The sequence below is a fragment of the Schistocerca gregaria genome, chromosome 2, assembly GCF_023897955.1.
Source record: "Schistocerca gregaria isolate iqSchGreg1 chromosome 2, iqSchGreg1.2, whole genome shotgun sequence".
Taxonomy (NCBI): domain Eukaryota; kingdom Metazoa; phylum Arthropoda; class Insecta; order Orthoptera; family Acrididae; genus Schistocerca; species Schistocerca gregaria.
Genome location: NC_064921.1, coordinates 392191325 through 392218420, shown reverse-complemented (window position 1 = coordinate 392218420; position 27096 = coordinate 392191325). Strand labels below are relative to the sequence as shown.

The 27096-nt window shown below is 39.0% G+C and overlaps 2 protein-coding genes across 7 annotated transcripts in view; one reads left to right on the top strand and one right to left on the bottom strand.

Annotated features, from left to right (window-relative positions):
* LOC126321776 (uncharacterized) overlaps positions 1–27096 on the bottom strand; it is a 165369-nt gene that overhangs the window by 76819 nt on the left and 61454 nt on the right. The window contains exon 2 of one of the 3 annotated variants that reach the window (XR_007558543.1): positions 5663–5728. The exons of the other annotated variants lie outside the window; for them this stretch is intronic. The gene's annotated coding sequence lies outside the window, so the exon portion shown is untranslated. The remainder of the gene's footprint in view (positions 1–5662; positions 5729–27096) is intronic. 3 annotated transcript variants of the gene reach the window in all.
* The window catches only part of LOC126321732 (protein regulator of cytokinesis 1-like), a 208369-nt gene that overhangs the window by 120265 nt on the left and 61008 nt on the right, over positions 1–27096 (top strand). For all 4 annotated transcript variants that reach the window (XM_049994214.1, XM_049994212.1, XM_049994210.1 and 1 more), the window contains exon 8: positions 15124–15347. In XM_049994214.1, the coding sequence (XP_049850171.1) occupies positions 15124–15347 (224 nt within the window). The remainder of the gene's footprint in view (positions 1–15123; positions 15348–27096) is intronic.

Genomic DNA, 27096 nt, shown 5'->3' with positions numbered 1-27096 from the left:
AATTTGCTGTATTTTTATATTTTCATCTTTCATTAATTAATTCAACATCTCTTATGTTATCCAATGATTTCTACAATGCCTTCTCTTTTTACCTATTTGATCCTCTGCTGCCTTCACTATTTCATTTCCCATTTGCTTTCTATTCTTTTCCTTTCCAATGTTTTAATCTATTGTTGCCTAATGCTCCCTCTCAAACTTTCAAGATTTTCTGGTTCTTTCAACCTATCCAGGTCCAATCTCCTTAATTTCCTACCTTTTTATCCATTTTTTCTGCTGCAGTATACGGTTCATAACTAATAAATTGTGGCCAGAGTCCACCTTTTCCCCAGGAAATGTCTTACCATTACGTAACTAATTCGAAACCTTACAGAGTCTCCAGGCCTCTTCCATGTATACAGCCTTCTTTCATGGTTCGTAAACCAAGTGTAAGCGATGACTAAATTATGCTGTGTGCAAATTTCTACCAGATTGGTCCTCTTTCATTTCTTACCCCCAGTCCGAATTATCCAACTATTAACCCTTCTCATCTTTTTCCTACTATCTAATTCCAGTCCCACATCACAATTAAAATTTCGTCTCCCTTAACTATCTGTATAATTTATTGTATCTCATCATATATTACTCCACTCGCTTCATCATCTGCATAGCTGGCTGGCATATAAACTTTTACTATAGGGTGTTGGTTCTGTGTCTTTTCAACTACGATAATGCATTAACTTGTTTGTTCATGGTAGCTTACCTGTATTCTTATTCATTATCAGACCAACTCCTGCATTACCCATGTTTGATTTTCTATTTATAAACCTGTACTCACCTGACCATTAGTCCTGTTCATCCTGCCACCGAATGTCACTAATCTCCACTAACCTAACTTCTATTTATCCATTTCCCTTTTTTAAATTTTCTAACCAACCTGCCCGATTTAGGGATCTAACATTCCACACTCTGACCCATAGCCTGGCAGTTTAGTGTTTCCTGATGACAGCCTCCTAAGTAGTTCCTGCCCAGAGATCTGAATGGAGGACTGTTTTACCTCCATAACATTTTACACAAACAGATGCCACCATCATTCAGCCATCAATAGAGCTGCATGCCCTCAGGTAAAATAATTTCCCTTCGCAACCATCTAATGCTTTTATGGGTCCATTTCTTGTATCTATTCCACATTTTCATTTTCCTCTCATCAAATATGACCCAGGCTTACCTACAATATCCATATGTTTACCCAACACTCATTTTCATTTTTTTCCTCCTCCCTAGGGACATTCCATCCAAAATGGTCCCCCATATTCTCTATCTACATCATTTCAGATAAAAATTCCCATCCCTAGCAAAAATTGATATAGTTATTGTATGGAAAGTTCTGGCAGAGTACAGATAATTTAGGAGTAAAGGTAACAACTCACCAAATAGCAAAGGCGTTGAATCATTGAGAAACACACAAACGTACAAGTGTGTGTGTGTGTGTGTGTGTGTGTGTGTGTGTGTGTGTGTGTGTGTGTGTGTCAATAAGATCGTTGATGACTCAACTTTACTGTTCAGTGAGTAGTTACCTTTACTCAAAATTTGTCTACATTAAATTATGTTGAGGATGGTAAGCAGTTAATGTTTTTCTATTCACAAGTTCAATTATATTTGGCATTTGTTAACCTCAGCAGTGAGGTTATGCCTGCCCACAACAGCTGTGGCTGTACTCTCATGAATTAAAACATTATAATATTTCATTATTTCTTGTTATTACAGTTATGATGAAAATATAGTTCTTAAAACACTACACACTTCCTCCAGTCCAGGCAAACTGATCAAATCAATTGGTTCTTTTGCGTTAGGCGTGGTGTAGGGTACGGCGTTAGGCAGCCTGTATAAAGACAATTTATTCATTAGTACTTCCTAAGAAAAGACAAAAAAAAATATAATATTTGGGTACCAAAAGTACCAGTTGTGGGTATGGCCACTTCTGTAATCTCCATTTGTAAGTCTTCAAATTTTTTTATGGTGTATTCTAATGATGGTGATCTCAGGGAACCTTGAAACTTTTTTTGGATGTCATTATTCATTATCAAGAGCCAGAGTTCAAACTTACTGTACTTATGCATGTGACATCAGGTCTGAGACGTAAATGTAGTTATAAATGTTGTGTAGTACAGCTGGTTGTCCTGATTACTTTTGCATGTATATGTGCAAGTATAATGTCTCTTTACATCTGATGTTTTATCATCTTCAGCAGTTCTGACCAGTTCATGGTCTTTTATTCCTTTGCATACGTTTACATTGTTTTTTATTAAATATTTTGTTTCTTAAGGGCCTTCATTTTCATCCAAGATTTAAGCCTCATTCATTATATGATTTTATAATTTAATTACAGCCTGCAACAGATTATGTGCCTAAGAGAAACATGATAATTTATCGGAGTAATGTTTCATTTTCTTTATGCCAATCAAGTCTCCAAAGTGTGTTTTGTTATATTGTTGGTTTTACTTGGAAAGTGAAGAAGAAGAAGAAGAAGAAGAAGATGGACTGAACAAAGTTTTTCAGTATCCAAAAATTTGACGGAAATAATTGAAGTATCAAATGGAAATTATTATCTCTCAGGCTGAGAAATTGCTAGGTATCATCAATGGAAGTAAAGTACGGCTAGTTGGTACAGATGCAAAAAACTTGTAGGATGAGCTTAATGCAAAAGCAATGCTTTTATTTTGCCTGGTAAGGAATTTGACCAGCTGCAAATAGTCATGTTGTGTGTTACAGCAAACAGTTTGTGGAATTGGCTGAAGATAAGTCATGAGCAATGATCTGCACTAAATAAAGTAGCATTAGAACAACCGTTCTTTCATTATAATATGTCACTCTGTAAGTACAAAAGGGCTAAAGTTCTGAGTCAGTATCTGCAAAGCAGTTTAAGGAAAAGTTCTTTGAATAATAAGAATGGTGAATGCAGTTACTCTCATAAGAAAAGTCATTATTAGACTGAATGTAAGAGTAGACTGATTAAATTGTCAAGAGAAAGTCAAGAACCTAAGCATAAAGCTCTAATGCACAAATCAGGCGTGCTGATCAGAACAGATGACCAGACACAAGGAATTGATTTTAATGCTTATTACCACTGGGTATAATGTTTGGCTTGTTGATAGTGCTGCATCAGAAAAGCATGACTCACCCAAGAAATTGTTTTTTAATGCTTATTATCATTGTATTTAACACCTTCGTCTTTTGTGTCCCAAAGATAATTTAGGGTGCTTTTAACAACAGTCCAGTGCTCAGGTCCAGGATTGTTAAGAAATTGATTTCCTTGTGTAACAGGAAGCATTATATCAGATCTTGTCATAGTGGCAGCAAACGTCAATCCACTTACAGCCTCATGAAATGTAACATTTTCCATAGTTTTCATATCTTCATTGTCTGGGCACTGTCCTAAATACCTCCATTAATTGCAGTCAGTGGGTTCTGCTTGGAACTTGCAGTTGTTTGGCTCCATACATTCATTCTTGGCGTAACTTCATAAGTCCATCAACTGCCCATTCAGCAGCAAAGCTCAGATAAAGCATGTAAATCCATCTAGGTAGTCTACTGATGCTCCAATGACAAGATCCGAAGTCAGATATAATAACCGAACTGCTCCTTAAGGTCACATGCCTCGACTAATATGCAAACTTCTTTCCTGTTTCTTGTCACAGAGGCAGAATGCCAGTTGTCAGCCAGCTGATATGAAGTCTCAGCATTCAATCCCAGAGGACCACCTAAAACTTAGTCAGTCTTATTTGTACCTCCTGCTGCTTCACCAACATCTGCAAAAGACTGTTGCTAATGCTTCATCTTTACCAATACATTGTGCAGTGTATCACAGAGTGACAATGTATATTTAAAGAACTGTTGTTTCAATGCTATTTATTGGAGAACCCTTCTCATGAATTATCTTAAGCCAATTCCACATACCATTTTCTGTAGCACACAACATAAGTTTCCAGCTCATCGAATTCCATACTAACCAGATAAAAGGCATTGGTTTTGCATTAAAGTCATCCGATAAGTTCTGTGTGCCTGCACCTTCAGCTGCCCTTACTTCACTTCCATCAATGACATGTAGTAATTTCTCAGCTTGCAAGATAATTTCCATATGATACTTCTGTAGTTGAAAATAATCTCCGTCAATTTTTTGGGTACTTTAAATCTTCATTTGATCTATCATTCACCTTCCCATTTTCCAAATAAAACCCTCAATGTAATTGAATACACTTTGGAGACTTGATTACCACAGTAAAACCTCATTTTTTTCTGAATGTGATTTACTTCTTGGACATTTAAAACACAAGACACAAAACATTTCCTAAAAGACAAAAACAATGCAAACATGCAAAGGAGTAGAAGATCATATACTGGTCATAAGCAACAAATATAATAAAACATCAGACCTACAAAAACATTATACTTGCACACAGACATGCAAATGTAATCAGCACAACAAGCTGTGCTATACAGTACTCCCACTCTTGTTTGCTGGTTTTAAAGGCACAATCAATAATGATTTAAAATTGTCCTGAAACTTTTCTTTATGCTTCTGTCATTGATCTGACTAGACATTTTTGCCTGTAAGTTGTTTATGTAACAGGTCCACTGGCCAGTACACCGACATAGCTCATTGTTGAATGATGAGTATTTGTATCTCCAGCAAAGCTTATTAGCACTGCATTTACTGGTAATACCTTTTTGTCTTGTTTCTTGAAGATACTTTAGGATGTGTTTAACAGCAGTCCATTGCTCAGGTTCAAGCTTGTTAAGAAACACACTTACTTTGACTGACAAAAAGGAAGTCAAAGGCGTAGTATGTGGCCCTATGGGTGCATTTACTGCTGGTGGAAAAGTACTAACAAGTGACAGGAAATGCCATGTACAACTACAAAGTCCAGTGCACACCCATTCATGTCATGGCCCCTGAACAACAGGTACCTTCAGTCTATACTAACACGTGCAAGGCAGAAAAGCGAGTTCCCGACACTTTAAATAAAATGTTCCGAAATCCAGTGAAGAAATGGCTGGCCAGACCTGTTTATGATGAACTGACAGATTTCTAAAGCTGAAATGTTCTAACTCTCTGTCAAGCTGGTGCTTTAAGAAAATTCCTTTGGCAGTTGGATGAATACTGATTGGATATTACAGCTGATCAGGATGTGAGATAGGTGAAGGAATGATAGAGAAGAAGGATCACTTGATATTTTAAAGCTGCCAAAAGAAAGAGCGTGTTTGCTACTTGTTTTACTCTTAATAAGAGGAAGAAACATTTTATTATGGACTTCCATGTGAAATCAACCATATTGTGCAGACTCAGAATCAAGGAGAATTTTTTCTGTTTTATTCTTATGTGTGCACATGCTCCAGCTGAAGAGTTCAGTGAAGAAGAGAAGTCTGCTTCTTGCAATGAGTTTGATGAACCGTACACTGAATGTCTGAGAGGAGACTCTAAGATAATTTTTGGAGATGTGAATGCTAAAACAGGGAAAGAAGATGAATATCAGTCTTGTATTGGAAAATACAGTCTACATAACAACTCAAATGACAATGGGATCAGACTTGTACACTTTGCTTTTTCAAAAAATATGGTAATGGCTAGTACAACTTTTAAGATACACATAAAATGATGTGGCAATATCCATATGAAAATACTTACAACAAAATTGAGCATCTCCTAATAGATGCAAGACATCTGTCCAGGGTGGTGATTCATCTGGAGAACCTGGAATTATCAGAGAATTACAGTCTTCCAGGAGAAATAGGGGAATCTCAGAGAATTTTAGGAATTTCATAAAAACTCTGGGAATTCTGTGTTTTTACCCCAGCATTGAATTTAATTTTTTTTACTGTTATAAATCATAAATTTTATATTTCAGAGTCTGTTAATTATATGAATATTGTTCCATATAGCTTCTTGATACCATCTTCAACCTCACACTTGGAATTTTCAAAGGATTATTTTTTAATCCAGTTTGAGTGCCACCCTGCTGTTTAAACTCATGGATGATAGAAGTTATAGGGATGCTAATGTTGACTGTGTTCATTACCTTGCATAGCAACAATCAGAAGTCGAACAGCTAATGTGAGGAAGATAAGTGGTTTTCATGCACGAAAATTATGTATTGGTAAGCTCAAGGAGCCAGAGTCTGCTCAGAGATTTTCTAAAGAATACCTAGCACACTTTCCTGACAGTTAGAGTATCAGGGAAATATGGAAAAACCTAAAAGAACACTTGCAAAAGTTGCTGATTAATGAATTTCTAACACGAGTAAATTGGGCTATATACAATGCCTGGTTTGGTTAAGAGTGCACGTTAGTAACAGCAATTACCAATGAAGCCTACAAGAGAATGCTACATCAGATAAACTATACCCTGAGATGTGTAAAAGATTATAGAATAGCAAAAATAGGAGAAAAGAGGCTGCACAGAAAGCAGAGGAGAGCGCATGTAAGGAAAGAACTGGGAGAAGTGGAACAACTGAAAGGAATGAGTGAAGTGAGAGCTTTGTGGCAGAAGTTAAATAAGAGCTGAAAGGATTTTCAGCAAAGGACGAATTTGCATAGAAATACAGATGGTTCAGTTTTTGAGTGGGAATGTAGCAATATGCAGAAGGAGGGCTCAGCACTTTGATAGACTGTTGAATGATGGTACAGCTGAGAACAAAGGACTCTCACCCTTTGTAAATGCAAGGAACCCATATATAAAGGAGCCAGTAAAAATTTCTGTGGACATGGAGGCAGCTATCGAGAAGCTGAAGAATAATAAGGTCCCAAAATTGATCTAATACAAGCAGAGCTCATTCAGAATGCAGGAAAGAAATTTGTCAAACATTTGCACAAGCTTGTAATTAAGATTTGGGTAGACAAATATATCCCTGACTAATGGAACATAGGCAATATTATGGTGTGCTCTAACTTCAAGGCAATTTGCCCAATACTTACAGCATATCAAATATTCTCCAACATCCTCCTTGAAGGCTTACATCATATGTTGAAAGCGGTGTTAGTGACTATCAGTGAGGGTTTTGTCAAGGAAGGTCTACTGTTGATCAGCTCTCTATGATATGCCAAATACTAGAAAATTGCAAAGATTTTGGGACTGAGACTTCAGTTAGCCTATGACAATATTGACAGAAGGAAGCTGTATACAGCAATGGAAGAGTTTGGCATTGCTAATAAATTGATTGCCTTAATGAAAGCTAATATGGAAAACATTTGGCTACATAAGCACCATATGAAATTTTGTCATAAAAAATTCATTGTACTTGCAAATCAAACACCACAGTTTTTTGTTATACTGTAGGTGTAGACTAAAAATGTGCCTTGTTATGTAAAGTAGTGCAAAGTGAACTTGGGTTGCATGGAAGATTATTCTGTATTGACCCTATATTATGTATACTTACTTGTTATTTATACATGTCAAAGTAGTGGTGTATAAATGTTTTGAAGTATATGAATTAGCTGTCAAAACTTTACTGACCGACAGATTGGTTTTATAGAAGCAGCACACCTTGCTGTAACACGGTAAAGAAGGGAACCAGCTGAACAATACTATTGTTTGAGCACAAAAAATGTGAATATGCTCCTCTTTAAAAGCTGCTGACAAAAAAGTGAACATTAAAGTTAAAGAAAGTGCCCACTTTACTCCATGCTCTGTATGCAATATGATGTGTTAAAGTTTCGTAGTCTAATGGTCAAAACATCGAGCAAACCATTGGCAAAGACGTGTGGAGAGGAGCCAGTGGTGGTTCAAGAGAAAGTTATCACACTAGAAAGAAATAGATATTGACTGTGTGTGTGTGTGTGTGTGTGTGTGTGTGTGTGTGTGTGTGTGTGTGTGTGTGTGTGTGTGTGTGTGTGAGTGAGAGAGAGAGAGAGAGAGAGAGAGAGAGAGAGAGAGAGAGGGGGGGGGGGGGGGTGAAGACAATGGCAGTGGGCCAGAGAGTGAGTGCAAGTGGAAGAGGAGGAGGCAATGAGAGATAACAGCAATAGAAAGGGATGAAGACACTGGAAGAAACAGACAATAGGAAGTCCCAGTGGGGGAGAGACATATATATACAGTGGCCATGAGAGGGTGTTGCTGAGTATGAAGGCATCACTGCAAAGAGAGGCAAGAGGAAAAGGATTTTGAATGTTGTGTTTTAAAAGAGTGCAAATATGTTCATATGCCAAAATTATCGGTGAAGAAGATGGAATGGGAATTGAGGCAGCTGGCTGGTTGTTGTTTCCCAGTTTTCGGTCAGAGTCTTTTAAAGAGGAGCATGTTCACCTTTTGTGCGCTCATATAGGAGCATTTTTCAGCTGGTATAATGAATACGGAGGTTTCCAACATTGAATGGCAGAATCTTCTTGCAATCACTGGCTGTTGCTTGCATTGTGTTTGTCAGCTCAGCATATACAGCTGCTATTGTGAAGATACTTACGTCAGAATGTTGGGTTACTCATGTGCTATATGTGAAACATAAAGTAAGTAACATTTAGTAAATACAAGTTACCAGCAGATCAGTGTAGTTTTATACATGTCTTAGCACTTTATTATAAGTTATGTATTGTTAAATTATCAAATTTTCCAAAATTCCCAGCATTAATGATTGTGACCAATTGAGGTGGCGCAGTGGTTGCACACTGGACTTGCATTCAAGACGAAGATGGTTCAAACCCGCGTCCAGCCATTTTGATTTGGGTTTCCCTTGATTTTCCTAAATTGTTTCAGGCAAATGCTGGGATGTTTCCTTTGAAAGGGCATGGCTGACTTTCTTCCCCATCCTTCCCTAATATGATAGGACTGAAGACCTCACTGTTCGGTCCCCTCCCCAAAATCAACAATTTATGATTGTGAATAGTGTAGTGTGGGAAGCAGTCAGTGGGTGGCTATTGAACAGCAAGTCCAAAGCATATTGTGGAATATTTTTGAGTTTTGTTGACTGATACACCACATCTTCATTCTCATAAACAAATGTTTGGCATTCTTAGATAATTTTCAATCTGTTTCCTGTCACAATTACTAAGCAAAAATAGTTTCCTATCATTCTAACCATTCCTTTTATCACTAGTCAATGGTGCTATAATAGCTATAGTCGACATACAATGCCTTCCTGTGGATTCTGCAGAATAAATAAGATGACCTTGTAGAGGATCTTGACAGAATGGTACGGAATAAAGGTAATGCAGCTGTACTGTTACCTTGTAGTATGTATGTGGATTAGATGCATGATCTATTAAGTAATTCTACCTTTGGGAAGACTGAATATGACCATATGGGACATGTGTAACATAAAACTTCTGTACTCGTAAAATGTTCCTCTTTACCTCGAGACCATCAAGAGATTACAACTGCATGGCTCTATGGGGCATTCAATTTATAGTAAGCCCACTCATATCCGTTTGTATTTACAATCGTCCAGTTGTCATCTGTTGCAAACTGCTAGTGTGCAAAGACTTGCACTTTGAGCTTGCAGTCTCGGATTCGGGTAAGTTGCAAAACAAGTCACCAATATAAAAACAGTGTTCAGAGGAAATGGATACTCTAAACTGTAAATTAACGGACAAAGAACCAGGAAATTGATGAAGAGCATGCCAGCAAAATCCTTCGCTTTTCTTCCCTTTGTTGGCAATGTTTCATTCAAAATAGATAGAATGGTTTGGAAATTTCTTGTTAAAGTGGTTGTCCACCCACCATCAAAGACTGCAGGCCAGGGATCCGTGAAGGACAGTTTTTTTGTTGTGGAAGGCTCAGATTTACAAAATACATTTCCAGTGTTGTATGGCCTTCATAGGCCAGACCACACACACACTGTGGAAGAATACTGAACCAAACATAAACAGCTCACTTGTGTTTTGCAACCAAATGAGCCGTCTCCTGTTGAACATTGTATCTCGACCAGACATTCAGTGTAGTATGAGACAACAGTTCTGGCTACAGCAACATCCTTTTCTGCACACGCAGAATACACACTGATAATAAATTGTGGGATGGGAGCAGCATTCATTACTCTTCGATGGCTCATCTGATGATAAATGCCAGGTTTCCAGTAAAAATATCATGGAGAATAGTAAATGAAGGTCAGCTGCATGCCCAAAACTCCTTTGAATGCTCAGCTTTTTTTAAAACTCACATGTAGTCACTGAATCACATGAAATGTCGCAAACATCAATAAACATTATCTATGTGCATTTTAGCACAATGTTAATTATAATTATCATTGGATGGACTGTCTTACTTGTCATCACTCACCCAGAAAATATATCAATAACAGAATCAATTTTTCCTGAGACTAAAGGAATCTGGCCTATTTATGTAGTCGCATAATTGAAACAGATGTGACAAGATGACAGGAATCTCAAAATAAAACATATGTTACCTTCTAGACAAAATTTGTGTTTATGGTTGCAGTTCATAATTAAATAGTTAATGTGTAACTGTCACAAGGCAATCTTGGCTTCGATTATGAACGGTACCAATTTTTTTTACACACATGTGTTTTCACACGACACATGATCCTCTTCAATCTTGGACTTTTTTTTTTGTCCTTTTTTCCCCCTTGCGTAGAGTGAAAGTCTCAATATTAAGTATTCATTGTTGAAAAATAGTAGCTCTTCATAAGTTTCTTAAATTAACCTTCTTTCCTTTCTGTTTCCAATAAGTTATTTCAGTGGCACAGTCTTGTTAACAGTAATAATGGCTGCGAAAAATTCTGCTTTTGGAAGATGCAGCAACAATCTTCAAGCCAATTTACACTGATTAGCCATTTGGGAGCATTTACTGATCTGGTAGATATCCCATGTATTGTGTAACAATTTGAAGTAGTATGGTGAAGAACCTTTTGAGATTTTTTCTAACAGTGTTTCCTCCTACATAGTGTCCATTGTAAAGTTTATTAGAGAATTGTGTAAGGATAGGAAATATGTTGGTCTAGAATTTTACAAGACTTTTACCAACATGCATATTTATGTGCCATATATATTAAAAAATACGTAGCTTATGCCTGTTGAAACATTTATTAGAACAAAATGTGATAATTTGAATTAAATCATTCAAGATCTTTCCAAAATTTTTGCTGACAGTGTTTCCCTTATATTTATTATATACATATTTATATATCCTATAAATTTAAAAAGTGTGTATCATCTACATCTACATTTATACTCCTCAAGCCACCCAACGGTGTGTGGCGGAGGGCACTTTACGTGCCACTGTCATTACCTCCCTTTTCTGTTCCAGTAGTGTATGGATCGCAGGGAGAACGACTGCGCGAAAGCCTCCGTGCGCGCTCGAATCTCTCTAATTTTACATTCATGATCTCCTCAGGAGGTATAAGTAAGGGGAAGCAATATATTCGATACCTCATCCAGAAACGCACCCTCTCGAAACCTGGTGAGCAAGCTACACCGCGATGCAGAGCGCCTCTCTTGCAGAGTCTGCCACTTGAGTTTGCTAAACATCTCCATAACGCTATCACAGTTACCAAATAACCCTGTGACGAAACGCGCCACTCTTCTTTGGATCTTCTCTATCTCATCCGTCAACCTGATATGGTATGGATCCCACACTGATGAGCAATACTCAAGTATAGGTCGAACGAATGTTTTGTAAGCCACCTCCTTTGTTGATGGACTACATTTTCTAAGGACTCTCCCAATTAATCTCAACCTGGTACCCGCCTTACCAACAATTAATTTTATGTGATCATTCCACTTCAAGTCGTTCCGTACGCATACGCCCAGATATTTTACAGAAGTAACTGCTACCAGTGTTCCACTATCATATAATCATACAATAAAGGATCCTTCTTTCTATGTATTCACAATACATTACATTTGTCTATGTTAAGGGTCAGGTGCCACTCCCTGCACCAAGTGCCCATCTGCTGCAGATCTTCCTGCATGCAATAGCTTCTACCTGGGAGCTTGTATCTAATATTTTTTGGGCCTATGAACAAATAAAGCGAATTGGGTCTCACACAATCGCTGTTTCCGGAATCTATGTTGACTCCTACAGAGTAGATTCTGGGTTTCCAAAAACGACATGATAAGCGAGCAAAAAACATGTTCTAAAATTCTACAACAGATCGACGTCAGAGATATAGGTCTATAGTTTCGCGCATCTGCTCGATGACCCTTCTTGAAGACTGGGACTACCTGTGCTCTTTTCCAATCATTTGGAACCTTCCGTTCCCCTAGAGACTTGCGGTACACGGCTGTTAGAAGGGCGGCAAGTTCTTTCGCACACTCAGTGTAGAATCGAATTGGTATCCCGTCAGGTCCAGTGGACTTTCCTCTGTTGAGTGATTCCAGTTGCTTTTCTATTCCTTGGACACTTATTTCGATGTCAGCCATTTTTTCGTTTGTGCGAGGATTTAGAGAAGTAACTGCAGTGCGGTCTTCCTCTGTGAAACAGCTTTGGAAAACGGTGTTTAGTATTTTAGCTTTACGCGTGTCATCCTCTGTTTGAATGCCATCATCATCCCGGAGTGTCTGGATATGCTGTTTCGAGCCACTTACTGATTTAACGTAAGACCAGAACTTCCTAGGATTTTCTGTGAAGTCGGTACATAGAATTTTACTTTCGAATTCATTGAACGCTTCACGCATAGCCCTCCTTACGCTAACTTTTACATTGTTTATCTTCTGTTTGTCTGAGAAGTTTTGGCTGCGTTTAAACTTGGCTCTCTTTGCTTTTGCAGTAGTTTCCTAACTTTGTTGTTGAACCACGGTGGGTTTTTCCTGTCCCTCACAGTTTTACTTGCTGTGTACCTGTCTAAAACGCATTTTACGATTGCCTTGAACTTTTTCCATAAACACTCAACATTGTCAGTGTCGAAACAGCAATTTTCATTTTGATCTGTTAGATAGTCTGAAATCTGCCTCCTATTACTCTTGCTAAACAGATAAACCTTCTTCCCTTTTTTTATATTCCTATTAACTTCCATATTCAGGGATGCCGCAATGGCCTTATGATCACTGATTCCCTGTTCTGAGCTTACAGTGTCGAAAAGTTCGGATCTGTTTGTTATCAGTAGGTCCAAGATGTTATCTCCACGAGTCAGTTCTCTGTTTAATTGCTCGAGAATAATTTTCGGATAGTGCACTCAGTATAATGTCACTCGATGCTCTGTCCTTACCACCCGTCCTAAACATCTGAGTGTCCCAGTCTATATCTGCTAAATTGAAATCTCCACCTAAGACTATAACATGCTGAGAAAATTTATGTGAAATGTATTCCAGATTTTCTCTCAGTTGTTCTGCCACTAATGTTGCTGAGTCGGGAGGTCGATAAAAGGAGCCAATTATTAACCTAGCTCGGTTGTTGAGTGTAACCCCACCCATAATAATTCACAGGAACTATCCACTTCTACTTCACTACAGGATAAACTATTACTAACAGCGACAAACACGCCACCACCGGTTGCATGCAATCTATCCTTTCTAAACACCGTCTGTACCTTTGTAAAAATTTCGGCAGAATTTTTCTCTGGCTTCAGCCAGCTTTCTGTACCTATAATGATTTCAGCTTCGGTGCTTTCTAACAGCGCTTGAAGTTCCGATACTTTACCAATGCAGCTTCAACAGTTTACAATGACAATACCGACTGCTGGTTGGTCCCTGCATGTCCTGACTTTGCCCCGCACCCTTTGAGGCTGTTGCCCTTTCTGTACTAGCCCGAGGCCATCTAAACTAAAAAAACGCCCAGTCCACGCCACAAAACCCCTGCTACCCGTGTAGCTGCTTGCTGCGTGTAGTGGACTCCTGACCTATCCAGTGGAACCTGAAACCCCACCACCCTATGGCGCAAGTCGAGGAATCTGCAGCCCACATGGTCGCAGAACCCCTCGGCCTCTGATTGAGCCCCCCCACTCGGCTCTGTACCAAAGGTCCGCAGTCAGTCCTGTCGATGATGCTGCAGATGGTGAGCTCTGTTTTCATCCCGCTAGCGAGACTGGCAGTCTTCACCAAATCAGATAGCCACCGGAAGCCAGAGAGGATTTCCTCCAATCCATAGCGACACACATCATTGAAGCCGACATGAGCAACCACCTTCAGATGGGTGTACCCTGTACCCTTCATGGCATCTGGAAGGACCCTTTTCACATCTGGAATGACTCCCGCCGGTATGTATATGGAATGCACAGTGGTTTTCTGTCCCTCTCTTGCTGCCATATGTCCGTCCAAAACGTTTATTGGAGTATGGTGCAAAAATAGAAAAATTTCAATCAAGAAGATTTTGAACTTTTTGCTAACATTTCCTCTTTATGTATTATATATACATTTATGTACCACACTACTAAAGTAATATGTAGCCTACATCCATCCAAGTATTATTAGACTATCATGTAAAAATATGAATTAAATTTATAGAGAAATTTTCAAGAGTTTTGCTAGCAACAATTCCTCTTTATATGCTGAAGAATATGTACTGTATAATGATGATGATGATGATGATGATGATAATGTCCCATACTCCGAGGAGCATAGGGGATGATGCGGGAGATATTCCGAGGAGCATAGGGGATGATGCGGGAGACCCGCACCGCTGTACTAGGCAAGGTCCTAGTGGAGCTGGTTTGCCATTGCCTTCCTCCAACAGTAATGGGGATGAATAATGATGGTGATGACACAACACTACCCAGTCATCTCGAGGCTGGAAAAATCCCTGACCCCACTGGGAATTGAACCCAGGACTCCCTGCGTGGGAAGTGAGAACGCTATCACAAGGCCGAGAGAGAGAGAGAGAGAGAGAGAGAGAGAGAGAGAGTATTCTGTAAAATCAGCAGTAAATTAGTCAAGAACTTTTTGCCAACATTAGTTCCCTCTTATGTTTCAGATATACCATATATATTTAAAAACATGTAACCTACGTATGCCTGAACATTTATTATAGTGAAAAGTTTGAAATACATCATCCAAGTACTTTTCGAGATTTTTGGTAACTACATTTATTAATGACCTCTTTCTTTCTTTTTGTAGAGTCTGTGTCTGTCCAAATATTTTTTAGAGCATCGCGTAATAATTTTAAGTAAATGTCTTTATGTAGTAGTACATACAGATAACATTCTTTATCTGTGCAAAGTTTTAAAGGGTATATAGTGCAGAAATTCATGAAAGTATTGGTATTTACAGCTAGAACAGGAAGTACGAAGATGTGAAATCAGGAGGAGGGAAAATATACCCCACTACATAAAAGCTGTAAGAGAAGAAATACAGGAGCTGTGGGATAAATGCTGCTTTGGAAGACGTCAGCGTTTATCATTCCTGGAATTTTATTCAGAAGGAAGTAGTGAATCCTTACTTGAACGTTTGGAAGAGGAAGTCTCTACATTACGAAAGTATTATAATGAGAACAGGTAACAGAAAGTGGAATCAGGTTTAATTTTCTCAGTAATGTTTGTTAAGATTGATCTTCTTGGCAGGTTTAGACTGTGCAGGGCAGGAATAGAAACTGTGCTTTGTACTGCCTCCCAATACAACTTTAATCTCCTTCAGAGTACTCTGTCTTAGACATAATACACTTCTCCAAACGTTCATTCCAGCATTGGAAGCACCTTTTAAAATTCACCATCTTTGATACCCACTAGCACTGCCATGACATTGCATTTTGTATCATCGGTAGCAGCAACACACTTTCCTTTAAAGTCCCTTTACATCCTAGGAACAAGAAGTCAGAGGAGCTAAATCTTGCAAATAGGACACATGGGTCAAGTTAGTTGCCTTAATTGAGGACAAGAACTAGGGACCACTGAGCATGGGAGCATTGTTGTGATGCAGGAACCACTTGCCAAAGTTCCACAAAACGGGACATTTTCATGTCAGACTTCTGTGCCAGCTTCACACGCCCTCCAAATACAATTGTTGGTTTCATGTCTGCATTTTAGGAACATATTCTGAGTGGAGGATCCCTTTAATTGCAAAAAAAGGGGGAATGAAAGAAATAAATAAAAAGAAAAATTCAGCATTGTCTTCAATTTTGATTTCACCTCACAAGCTTTTTCTGGTTTTCTGGAGGGGGGGGGGGTGATACAGGTAATATCGGTAGGCGTAAGTTTTTTCTTTCTGTACCATACCCGTAGTTCCAGGAAAGCACTTTTTTTGGTTTAAGCAATGTATTCTGGCCTTTTTAGGTCTTAATGAATAATATAATGAACACTAATATTAACATAAAAACTCTTAAGATGCATACCTAAAATTTTGTGAAGTGAAACATTTTCTGTTACCTCTTAGCACATGTTAGTAGGCTAAGAAAGATTTTTTCTGTATCACAAGAGGTCAATGTATGTATTTTGACACAATCACTCATGGCCCCCAACAAGAGCCACCCGCAAACTTCTCCATATGAATAATGACAGAAATGTCCTTCATATCTGGGATTTGTCAGAAGACTATTACTTGATTTAATGCAGTACTGAGATACACCTGCATCTCGGAAATCGCGTCTACAGCACCTTTCAGTGGTAGGGATGCAGACTCTATGCTTCAATTTGCAGCAGTTAGATATTTGAAAGTGAAGTTTTAAAAATGCCAATGACGCAACATTCTTGTTGTTCTTAGGGCTCTCTTGACCTTTGTTGATTCACTAGAATTGAATATTTCTACTACCGCTTCGACTTTTTGGTAGTGTTTGGCATAACGCTCTCTTAACACTTTCGAGACGAGCGACGTAGCTCCTACGTTGGTCCGACAGTACCCTAAAAAGACGATCGACATAGCTCCTACATCGGCTGATTATCAGCGATGTTAACGACTCCCAGCGCATGACTTTCATATTCTGTAGGTTTAAAAGTACTCTCTGGTAATCCTAGTACCAAGAAAAAATTATAGATGGCAGCATATGTTGGAGGTGGTACAGGAGTATATTTTGAGTCATTTGCTTTGCCACACTCACGCTCGACTTACAACAGGCGTGTGGCAGTTTGGCGGCTACAAATGTCAGTGTAAAACCTAATTTGGAATGGTGGAAAAAATAAAGCCAGATGGTGTTTTGGGCTACAATAGTAAAAAAGCTGGTGTGGATCATATCGACCAGCTAATGGCGTACTATCCTTTTGAACGAAAACAGATAAAGTGGCGGAAAAAAGCTTTCTTTCACATTTTCGTGCTCATGACTGTAAATTCATACATTTTGTATAAAATGTCGCGAAATACAAGCAAACATCTGGTTGAATACATTACAGAGTTAGGAGAGAACTTGGTTCACAAAGGTTGCCTCTTAGACTCATGCACTTCTCAGAATAGATCACCCATCAATAGACTAAGTGGAAGACATTTTCCAAAATTTAATTCCACCCACAAAATTGTCTAAGTGGCCTCAGAGAAGGTGCAAAGTATGCACAGAAACAAGCAAGGCCAGATATGGTAAAGTTTCAAGGAAAGACACGCGATATTATTGTGAAACCTGTGACATAGGGCTTTGTTTTCCAAAGTGTTTCGCAATATTTCATACAAAAGCCAAAGTAACTGTGCGATTATTAATAAAATAAAAGTTCATATTTCAACAGTTATTCATTTAAAATTAACAACTTCAATCCTATGTCCCTTAGAGGTCCTAAAACCTAAAAAGAACATGTTTTTTCACTGTGAAAACAGCATACTCTCAAATTAATATACAACCCTTGTCACTAATGTAAACGTTTATTTCTTTGCAGTACTCTGAAGGGAATGGATGTAGTTTTTAAATGCAAAAGAGTAATCTATTTTGTGTGGTATAGAATCTGCTGTAGAAAATTCAGAAAAACTGTGAAATCGCTCGGTACCGGCCGGTTGAGTGTCAACACTTGCGCTCAGTCCTCAAATTGTTAACCATGTGGTCTTTAAGGTATCTAACCATGCAGGCTGCAGTACTGTGATTTGTCTTCTCCAATTCTTTACGCAGCAATATGTAAAGTTTTTCTTGTGTTGTTGAATGTAATTTCCCCGCCACAGCATTAGCTATAACTCTGCCACAACTGTCAGTAGTCTCTTTGACTGAAAGACAAATTAGTGGTCACCAGTGCCTCTTCTAATGTTTGCAACAGTATTTCCATACGCCTGTTTCAAATTATTTTTCTGCAGTGTTAATTCATATGGTGTACTGCAGCAGCTGACACTCTCCAGGAAGCACTTAAGAATTGAGTTCTTTAGCATATTCCATGACCCATCAGCTGACACTAAAGCCTGACAGGAGTCAGTCTAGATGAAAGCCGTCCACTCCATTGCTTGTCATCCAGGAAACTTATGGTTGAATCTGTTGCTTGTTCTTTTTCCTAGGTTGCTCGTAAACTAAGGTGCAGAATCTTTCTGTCGAAGGAATAAGACTTATTATCATGGCCTACCTAAAATTAAAGCAAATAAACAGTAAGAAGGTGACAGTAACTAAAAAATAAGAATGTGGTCTTGTAAAATGTCGGCTTCAATTGAATTGCATATGAATGTTAGTAGACTAACTCTAAATTTTTATTTTTAAGATCTGAGATAAGAAGATTAGCCAGAAGATTGATAGATAACATGAATAATAAAAAACATCTGTACATAGAAAAATTTGGGTAATGCAGAAGTAGGTTTAATAATGAATAAAAAAAATGGGAGTGCAGGTAAGCTATTACAAACAGCATAGTGAACGCATTATTGTGGCCAAGATAGACACAAAGCCCATGCCTACTACAGTAGTACAAGTTCATATGCCAACTAGCTCTGCAGATGATGAAGAAATTGATGAAATGTATGATTAGATAAAAGAAATTATTCAGGTAGTGAAGGGAGACGAAAATTTAATAGTCATGGGTGACTGGAATTTGACATTAGGAAAAGCAAGAGAAGGAAACGTAGTAGGTGAATATGGATTGAGGCTAAGAAATGAAAGAGGAAGCTGCCTTGTAGAATTTCGCACAGAGCATAACTTAATCATAGCAAACACTTGGTTCAAGAATCATGAAAGACGGTTGTATACATGGAAGAACCCTGGAGATACTAGAAGGTTTCAGATAGATTATATAATGGCAAGACAGAGATTTAGAACCAGATTTTAAATTGTAAGACATTTCCAGGGGCAGATGTGGACTCTGGCCACAATCTATTGGTTATGAACTGTAGATTAAAACTGCAGAAACTGCAATAAGGTGGGAGTTTAAGGAGATGGGACCTGCATAAGCTGACTAAACCAGAGGTTGTACAGAGTTTCAGGTAGAGCATAAGGGAACAATTGACAGGAATGGGGAAAGAAATACAATAGAAGAAAAATGGGTAGCTTTGAGGGATGAAGTAGTGAAGGCAACATAGGATCAAGTAGGCAAAAAGACGAGGGCAAGTAGAAATCCTTGGGTAACAGAAGAAATATTGCATTAAATTGATGAAAGGAGAAAATATAAAAATGCAGTAAATGAAGCTGGCAAAAAGGAATACAAATGTCTCAAAAATGAGATCGACAGGAAGTGCAAGATGGCTAAGCAGGGATGGCTAGATGACAAATGTAGGGATGTAGAGGCTTATCTCACGAGGGGTAAGATGGGTACTGCCTACAGGAAAAATTAAATAGGACTTTGGAGAAAGGAGAACCACTTGCATGAATATCAAGAGCTCAGATGGAAACCCAGTTCTAAACAAAGAAGGTAAAGCAGAAAGGTGGAAGGAGTATATAGAGGGTCTATACAAGGGCGATGTACTTGAGGGCAATATTATGGAAATGGAAGAGGATGCAGATGAAGATGAAATGGGAGATATGATACTGCATGAAGAGTCTGACAGAGCACTGAAGGACCTAAGTTGAAAGAAGGCCCCAGGAGTAGACAACATTCCATTAGAACTACTGACAGCCGTGGGAGAGCCAGTCCTGACAAAACTCTACCATCTGGCGAAGAAGATGTATGAGGCAGGCGAAATTCCCTCGGACTTCAAGAAGAATATAATAATTCCAATCCCAAAGAAGGCAGGTGTTGACAGATGTGAAAATTACCAAACTATCAGTTTAATAAGCCACAGCTGCAAAATACTGACGCGAATTCTTTACAGACGAATGGAAAAACTAGTAGAAGCCGACCTTGGGGAAGATCAGTTTGGATTACGTAGAAATATTGGAACACGTGAGGCAATACTGACCCTACTACTTATCTTGGAAGCTAGATTAAGGAAAGGCAAACCTATGTTTCTAGCATTTGTAGACTTAGAGAAAGCTTTTGGCAATGTTGACTGGAATACTCTTTCAAATTCTGAAGGTGGCAGGGGTAAAATACAGGGAGCGCAAGGCTATTTACAATTTGTACAGAAACCAGATGGCAGTTAAAAAAGTCGGGGGACATGAAAGGGAATCAGTGGTTGGGAAGGGAGTGAGACAGGGTTGTAGACTATCCCTGATGCTATTCAATCTGTGTATTGAGCAAGCAGTAAAGGAAACAAAAGAAAAATTTGGAGTAGGTATTAAAATCCATGGAAAAGAAATAAAAACCTTGAGGTTCGCCAACGACATTGTAATTCTGTCAGAGACAAAAGGACTTGGAAGAGCAGTTGAACGGAATGGATAGTGTCTTGAAGGGAGGATATAAGCTTGAACATCAACGAAAGCAAAACAAGGATAATGGAATGTAGTTGAATTAAGTCTGGTGATGCTGAGGGAATTAGATTAGGAAAGTAAAGGAGCTTTGCTATTTGGGGAGCAAAATAAGCAATGATTGTCGAAGTAGAGAGGATATAAAATTTAGTCTGGCAATGACAAAGAAAGCGTTTCTGAAGAAGAGAAATTTGTTAACATCGAGTATTGATTTAGGTGTCAGGAAGTCAGTTTTGAAAGTATTTGTATGCAGTGTAGTCATGTATGGAAGTGAAGCATGGACGATAACTAGTTTGGACAAGAAGAGAAAGAAGATTTCGAAATGTGGTGCTACAGAAGAATGCTGAAGATTAGATGGGTAGATCATACAACTAATGGGGAGGTACTGAATAGGATTGGGGAGAAGAGAAGTTTGTAACACAACTTGACTAGGAGAAGGGATCGGTTGGTAGGACATGTTCTGAGGCATCAAGGGATCACTAATTGAGTATTGGAGGGGAGCGTGGAGGGTAAAAATCGTATAGGGAGACCAAGAGATGAATACACTAAGCAGATTCAGGAGGATGTAGGTTGCAGTAGGTACTGGGAGATGAAGCAGCTCGCACAGGATAGAGTAGCATGGAGAGCTGCATCAAACCAGCCTCAAGAATGAAGACCACAACAACAACAACAACAAGGACAAGCGATATCATGGGTTACACATTCTTGATTTCAGTGCAGTCGATTAATTTATTTTCTCAAAAAGTGCAATTTCACATTATTGATTTATTTAGTATTAATTCGGACAATGTACTTAAAAGCTGTGTTTTTTCTGCAAAAGCCCTTTTTTAGCCTCTACTTCTTCTGTGAAAGTCTTATTTAGACCATTTAGACCTTTATGTATGATTTAGCCCATTTTAGGTTCTGCAAGGTTAAAACCTTCAAATCTGGACCCTACCATCACGTGTGATAATTTTGTTGAAAAAATTAGGATTTTCTGTGAATACATGCTTCATTTCAAAACAAGCTTGAACATGCTGACCCTTTGATCCCCAGTAAAACGTCTGAGCACAAACCTTGCTGCTACTCTTCACATTCCAAAATCAATTTTCAGTATGTGCTCTATTGTGCTTCAGAACTACATGGATAAATCTAAAGTGTCATTGATTGACCTGCATTGATCTTCACTAGTGAGATTATGGCTTTTACTGATGTACCGTATTTACTTCAATCTAAGCCGCACTTAAGCAGAAGTATCAAAATTGTTGGTAGGTGTCGTCGCAACTAACTTATGCCATCAAATACATGTAGCGCAACAAAGGTATGCTTTGCAGGCACAAAGATAAATACTGGCACCAAAACCTCTGCTCAGCCAATAAATTAAAAGAAAAGGTAGAAGAATGTAAACATTGTGCCATGTATTCTTTCATATTTGCTGCTATCTCATTTAAATTCTGTCTGCCTAATAAACTACGAAACTAGAGTAAGACAACAGTAATCGTGGAAGAATATACATACATGTCATGTTTATATTCGTATTATTCTTATGCTAAATAGTGATACAATCAGAAAGAAAGCACGGCAACTGACTAGATGACACCAATTTCTGTGCAGAATGTAATGTACTAAAGAGGCGTCAGCAAAGATTTTCAAACAGAATTTTTTTTTGTTAAACTCTTGTTCAGAACATCTTATATCATACACAGTCTATTATTTGGTTCTTGTTGATCATTATCAAAGAAAGCAGCAGTGTAAGTAACAACAAATAGCAGTCTCTTGCCATTATTCCACTTGTGAGACAATTCCGCCCCCCCCCCCCCCCCCTCTCTCTCTCTCTCTCTCTCTCTCTCTCTCTCTCTCTCTCTCTCTCTCTCTCTCTCTCTCTCTCTCTGTGTGTGTGTGTGTGTGTGTGTGTGTGTGTGTGTGTGTGTGTGTGTTCTCTCTCTCTCTCTCTCTCTCTCTCTCTCTCTCTCTCTGTGTGTGTGTGTGTGTGTGTGTGTGTGTGTGTGTGTGTGTGTTTCCCCCCGCGCCCGCCACCACAGTAGCGCGCACGAAAGCTCATAAACACTCATTATCAGAATGAGACAAACAATGCATGACACAGTACAATAATGCATTTTCAGTTTAGAGTGACGTAAACCCTTATAACAAAGAGAATGGCACTTATCAGGTCAAAGCAAAATAAGCAACCGATTCAAACCAGACGAAGCACGCGAAAAAGGAAGGGTACCTGTATAAATACAGACAGAGTGCCTGACACATAGCAATGACTACTTGGTAAAGCTTGACTGTTAAGCTTATGACTCGAACCAAACTACTGCAGTTGTATCTTCATCCATTCAACCTCAATTGTGTTTCACGTTTCAATGGATCAACTTTGTTTCGATTTGGAGGGGCGGTCTAGAACTTTTCTCTCACCTTGAATTTCAAGTCTCAAATTTCAGAAGCGGCTTAGATTCGGTTGTTTTTTTTTTTTTTTTTTTTTTTTTTTTTTTTTTTTTTTTTTTTTTTTTTTTTTTTTTTTGCCCCCCCCTCTTGCTTTAGAGTCTCAATTTTCAGGTGCGGCTTAGATTCGAGTAAATACGGTATTCCTCAGCTCAAGCAGTTGAAGGATGGCTGGAAATGGGCTGACCTTCAGAAAGCATTTTGCCCTTTTTAAACCAAGAAAATCATTCATTCTCTTCAGTTTTGTCAGGAGCATGTTCTCTGTATGTTGTTCATCTCAGCACAACAGTTTCTGCTGTGTTCTTACTAACTAAAAAACAAAACTTCACAGCCACATATTTTTAGCGGGAGTCAATCATTGCTTTGTGATAAGAGTGCACCATAGAGACACACAAAGAACTGCCACAGAAACCACACTTGTAATTCGTAGGTGACAACTTGTCAGATTGACTCAGCAGTAGTCCTACAACAGCATGCTAGAGGTGCAGGTATTTAAGTACATGATGCACGACAGTCAGATCCCAGTTACCTTTTAATCCCTCCCTCATATTGCAGCAAGTGCACTGCTAACAGACAAGATCTGGTTCACTGACTAAAGGGGAAGGTAGATATTGTGAAATTCTTAGTAATTCAGTGGCTAAAGTGTAGTGCACAAATGACACAAATTTGTCTTAGCACTGCTCCAGTGCACAGCTATACCTATAAGGTTTCAAAATGTCATTCTCCTCTAATGACATACATGAGGGGGCAATCATAAAGTTTTAAACCTCAAAAAAATTAAGCTACGGCCATGAAACTTATGGGTGGTGTTAATCCTTCTTTACGTATTCAACATCCAGTGCAACATATTTTTGCATACAAATGGTGTCTTGGTGGAGACTTCATTTGTAGAAACCGACATTTTGGTATCCCAAAAATGTTACACCACTAAAGTCTCCTTGTCGTCGTTCTGGAAATATCTGCCTTACATTGGTTTCTTCATGTGAGTAAAGTGGTAGAACTCACTGGGTACCATGCCAGGAGAATATAGAGTTGTGGCAAAATTCGACACCTCAAAGCAGCAGTAAGTGTGACTGACTTATGGAGACTAGGCACTCAGTACTGTCATGAAGCAGAAACACTCCTTTGCTATGGTTTCGATTATTTATAATCCCGTCTACAAAAGAGAAACATCCTACCCACAATGATTCCCACCCTGTCCAAAGTAGTATTCCACTGCTTATCTTGTCTGTGCAATTTCCTGGTCAAACTTTACATCACACTTACTCTCAACCCTTTACCATATATATTGTATCTGATCCTGGTGCAAGATCTCTCCACACAGTGAAAGCAGTGATGTCATATGCCAGCTCTGCTGTAATTTCTGCATTGTATTCTATAAATGAATGTCCACTGTCAAACTGTGGCCGACAGCTGAGTTGACCACCACTACCAGATATGCTGCTGAGCACATCATGCTCAACTTCATTGGCTGCTTCGCAACCCTAGCTACCTTGATCTGTAGCCTTAACCATAGCTTCTCTCCATAGCTTCTCTGAATTACCTAAACTGAAGTTTTTCTTGCAACACATCCTTCATTCATAATACTTCTGGCTCTATGACCTCCAGCCCCTTCCCCAGGACCTTAACTGCATCCATACTCTCTCTCTCTCTCTCTCTCTCGCTCTCTCTCTCTCTCTCTCTCTTTCTCTCTCTCTCTCTATCTCTCTCTCTCTCTCTCTCCCTCTCCCCCCCCCCTTTTCTATATCTTCCACCAACCCACCACACCCTGCCTGCAGCCAGAATGTGCTCACCGGTGGTACAATCCTGCGCAATTGTTACACCTCTCTCCCACCCATCAGCCAACCTCCCCAACCCTTCCTCCCACACCTCAACCTTTACCTTCTTTTGCCCACTTCACCTGACACAACCCCTTGTCCGAGTGTGCATGTGCGCATGCACACATGCGTCTGATGGGTGGGAGAGAGGGGGAGAGCTGTAGCAGTTGGGCAGGATTGTAGCACCACACACACACACACACACACACACACACACACACACACACACACACACACACACGGGCTCGCTTCTTGGCACTTCAGTTTTCCAAGTTTTCCAGACACATGAAATGCCTGATAACCAATTTATGTGGAAAAACAATCTTCCTCCGCTATCGGGAAGAATGATTTCCACACACCTTTTCTGCTGTTGGTCCACACTAGATCGCGTGTTATCACATAAGCAGCCAGTCTCATTTAATGTGTTGTACCAGTTATGGATTATTTTGTTTGATGGAGCTGTTACCAGATATTTGGTACAAAATCATGGCTGAACCATCACAATTGACTCACACTTAGCAAATTCAGTGACACAAAAAGCACATATGATACATTAAACACCATGTTCTGGAAAGCGTGCTCACTAGTAGTGCGCTCTGTGACTCCTCAATGACTTTTTTTTATAGATCAGAACTTTGAGAGAGATCCTGTATCTATTCAAATGTATCCATTTTTACTATATGTCGTGTAGTTTTTTGCTCAGTCATTTTCTGAAATCCAGGCGGGTGCTTGTTCAACCTTTACGTTTGTGACAACACATGGTCTTCTTGTACAGAAACTGGGTATGAGAATTTTATTATATCATAATTTTATAAAAACTACATGTATTTTACATGTGATTTGTCAAATTATATAGAAGTTTTGATTTTTAGATGTGAAGTTGGCCATTTGATACACTCAAAAACCAGTTATCCATAAAGATAATTGTGGTTGTGTTGGAAAATAATTTTAAAAAACGTTTTTTAACTATTTTAGTACTCACACTCTTCTCCAGACTGTACACTTACTTCACTAAATTAACTAGAGGGTTTGTAATATGATTCTGCAGTCTTGTTACTCCTATAAGAAGCTAGGAAGATCTCTTCTAGATCGTTCATAAACAGGAGGCATGGAAGGTACCATGCAGCTGCCCATCGATCTGCCAAAAATTTGTCCCTCTGTTCGAAGGAAAGGTAGTTATGATTTCAGGATTGCCCGAAGTCTTGTAAATCGAGGAATTTCAAACACGTCAGGGAAATTTGGGGGGGGGGGGGGGGGGGGGGGCTGGAAAAATCTCATTTTTGTCTCGGTAGATGAAATGGTTTGTTTACTGAGGTGTCGTGGATCATCTGTGGCTGGGTGCAGCTGAGTATGTGCACCACTTCCCTACTCCCTTATTCCTACTGCTTCCCCCATCCTACCACTCTTCTCAGCTTGCTGTCAGTGCTGCCACCACATCTTGCCATTAGCCTAGGAGCTGCCAATGAGAGGCACGGAGGCATGGGGAATGGTTTGTCTGGATCTGATTCTCAGCAGAGACTGTAGATGCAGCATCCAAGATGGCAGGTATCGGTAATGGATTGGGTCTGCTGATCTGAAGCCATTCGGTTCCCACTAATGTGCAGACCCTGTCCATCGGATCTAGTCTCACCGATTTGCTCACAGGCCAGACTTGTTTGTGTGTGGTATAATGCAGCGGATTTTTATGATTTATCCATGGACACAGGGCTGTGGTGCTCCTCAGTGGGCCAGAGACCATCAGCGATATATTTCAAGAATTGTGATTGTCTTACCACAAGCATACTGTACACTGTAGCGTTTTATAGACATTTTATTTATTGTAGTACATTTTGGCACTTCAAAAGTAGTTCATGTGCTAGGAAGTATAAATGATAAGAAGAAGAAAATTGTCAGTCACTGGCAATTTGTACATTATTTACTCATATATTTCTTGAAAGAAAAATGACACAATACCTGTAAAATAATAGAAATAACACAGAGGTTAATAACCAACAATAATGAACATAGTAGAACCAACATTTTTTAGCAGTCACCTACAGTGTTGGTTTACACAATTTTTCCCTGCCTTATACAATTATTTCAAGAGGCCTACTTTTTTCTGAGGTTATTTCTGAAATTGGTGAAGGTATTTTAAATCTGTCTTGCGACTCCAAGGAAATATGTATTTTTGTCACCAAATGTGTTTCGTTTTATGGAAATAAAATAACATCATTGTCTTAATGAAACACACATACCAAATGGCTTGCTTTCTTGATCTAAAGACAGTTTATTACAAAAGATGTTGATGTTAGTACTTCAGATTTTTGCTCACATCAGGAAACATTGTCTGCTTGCAAGTTT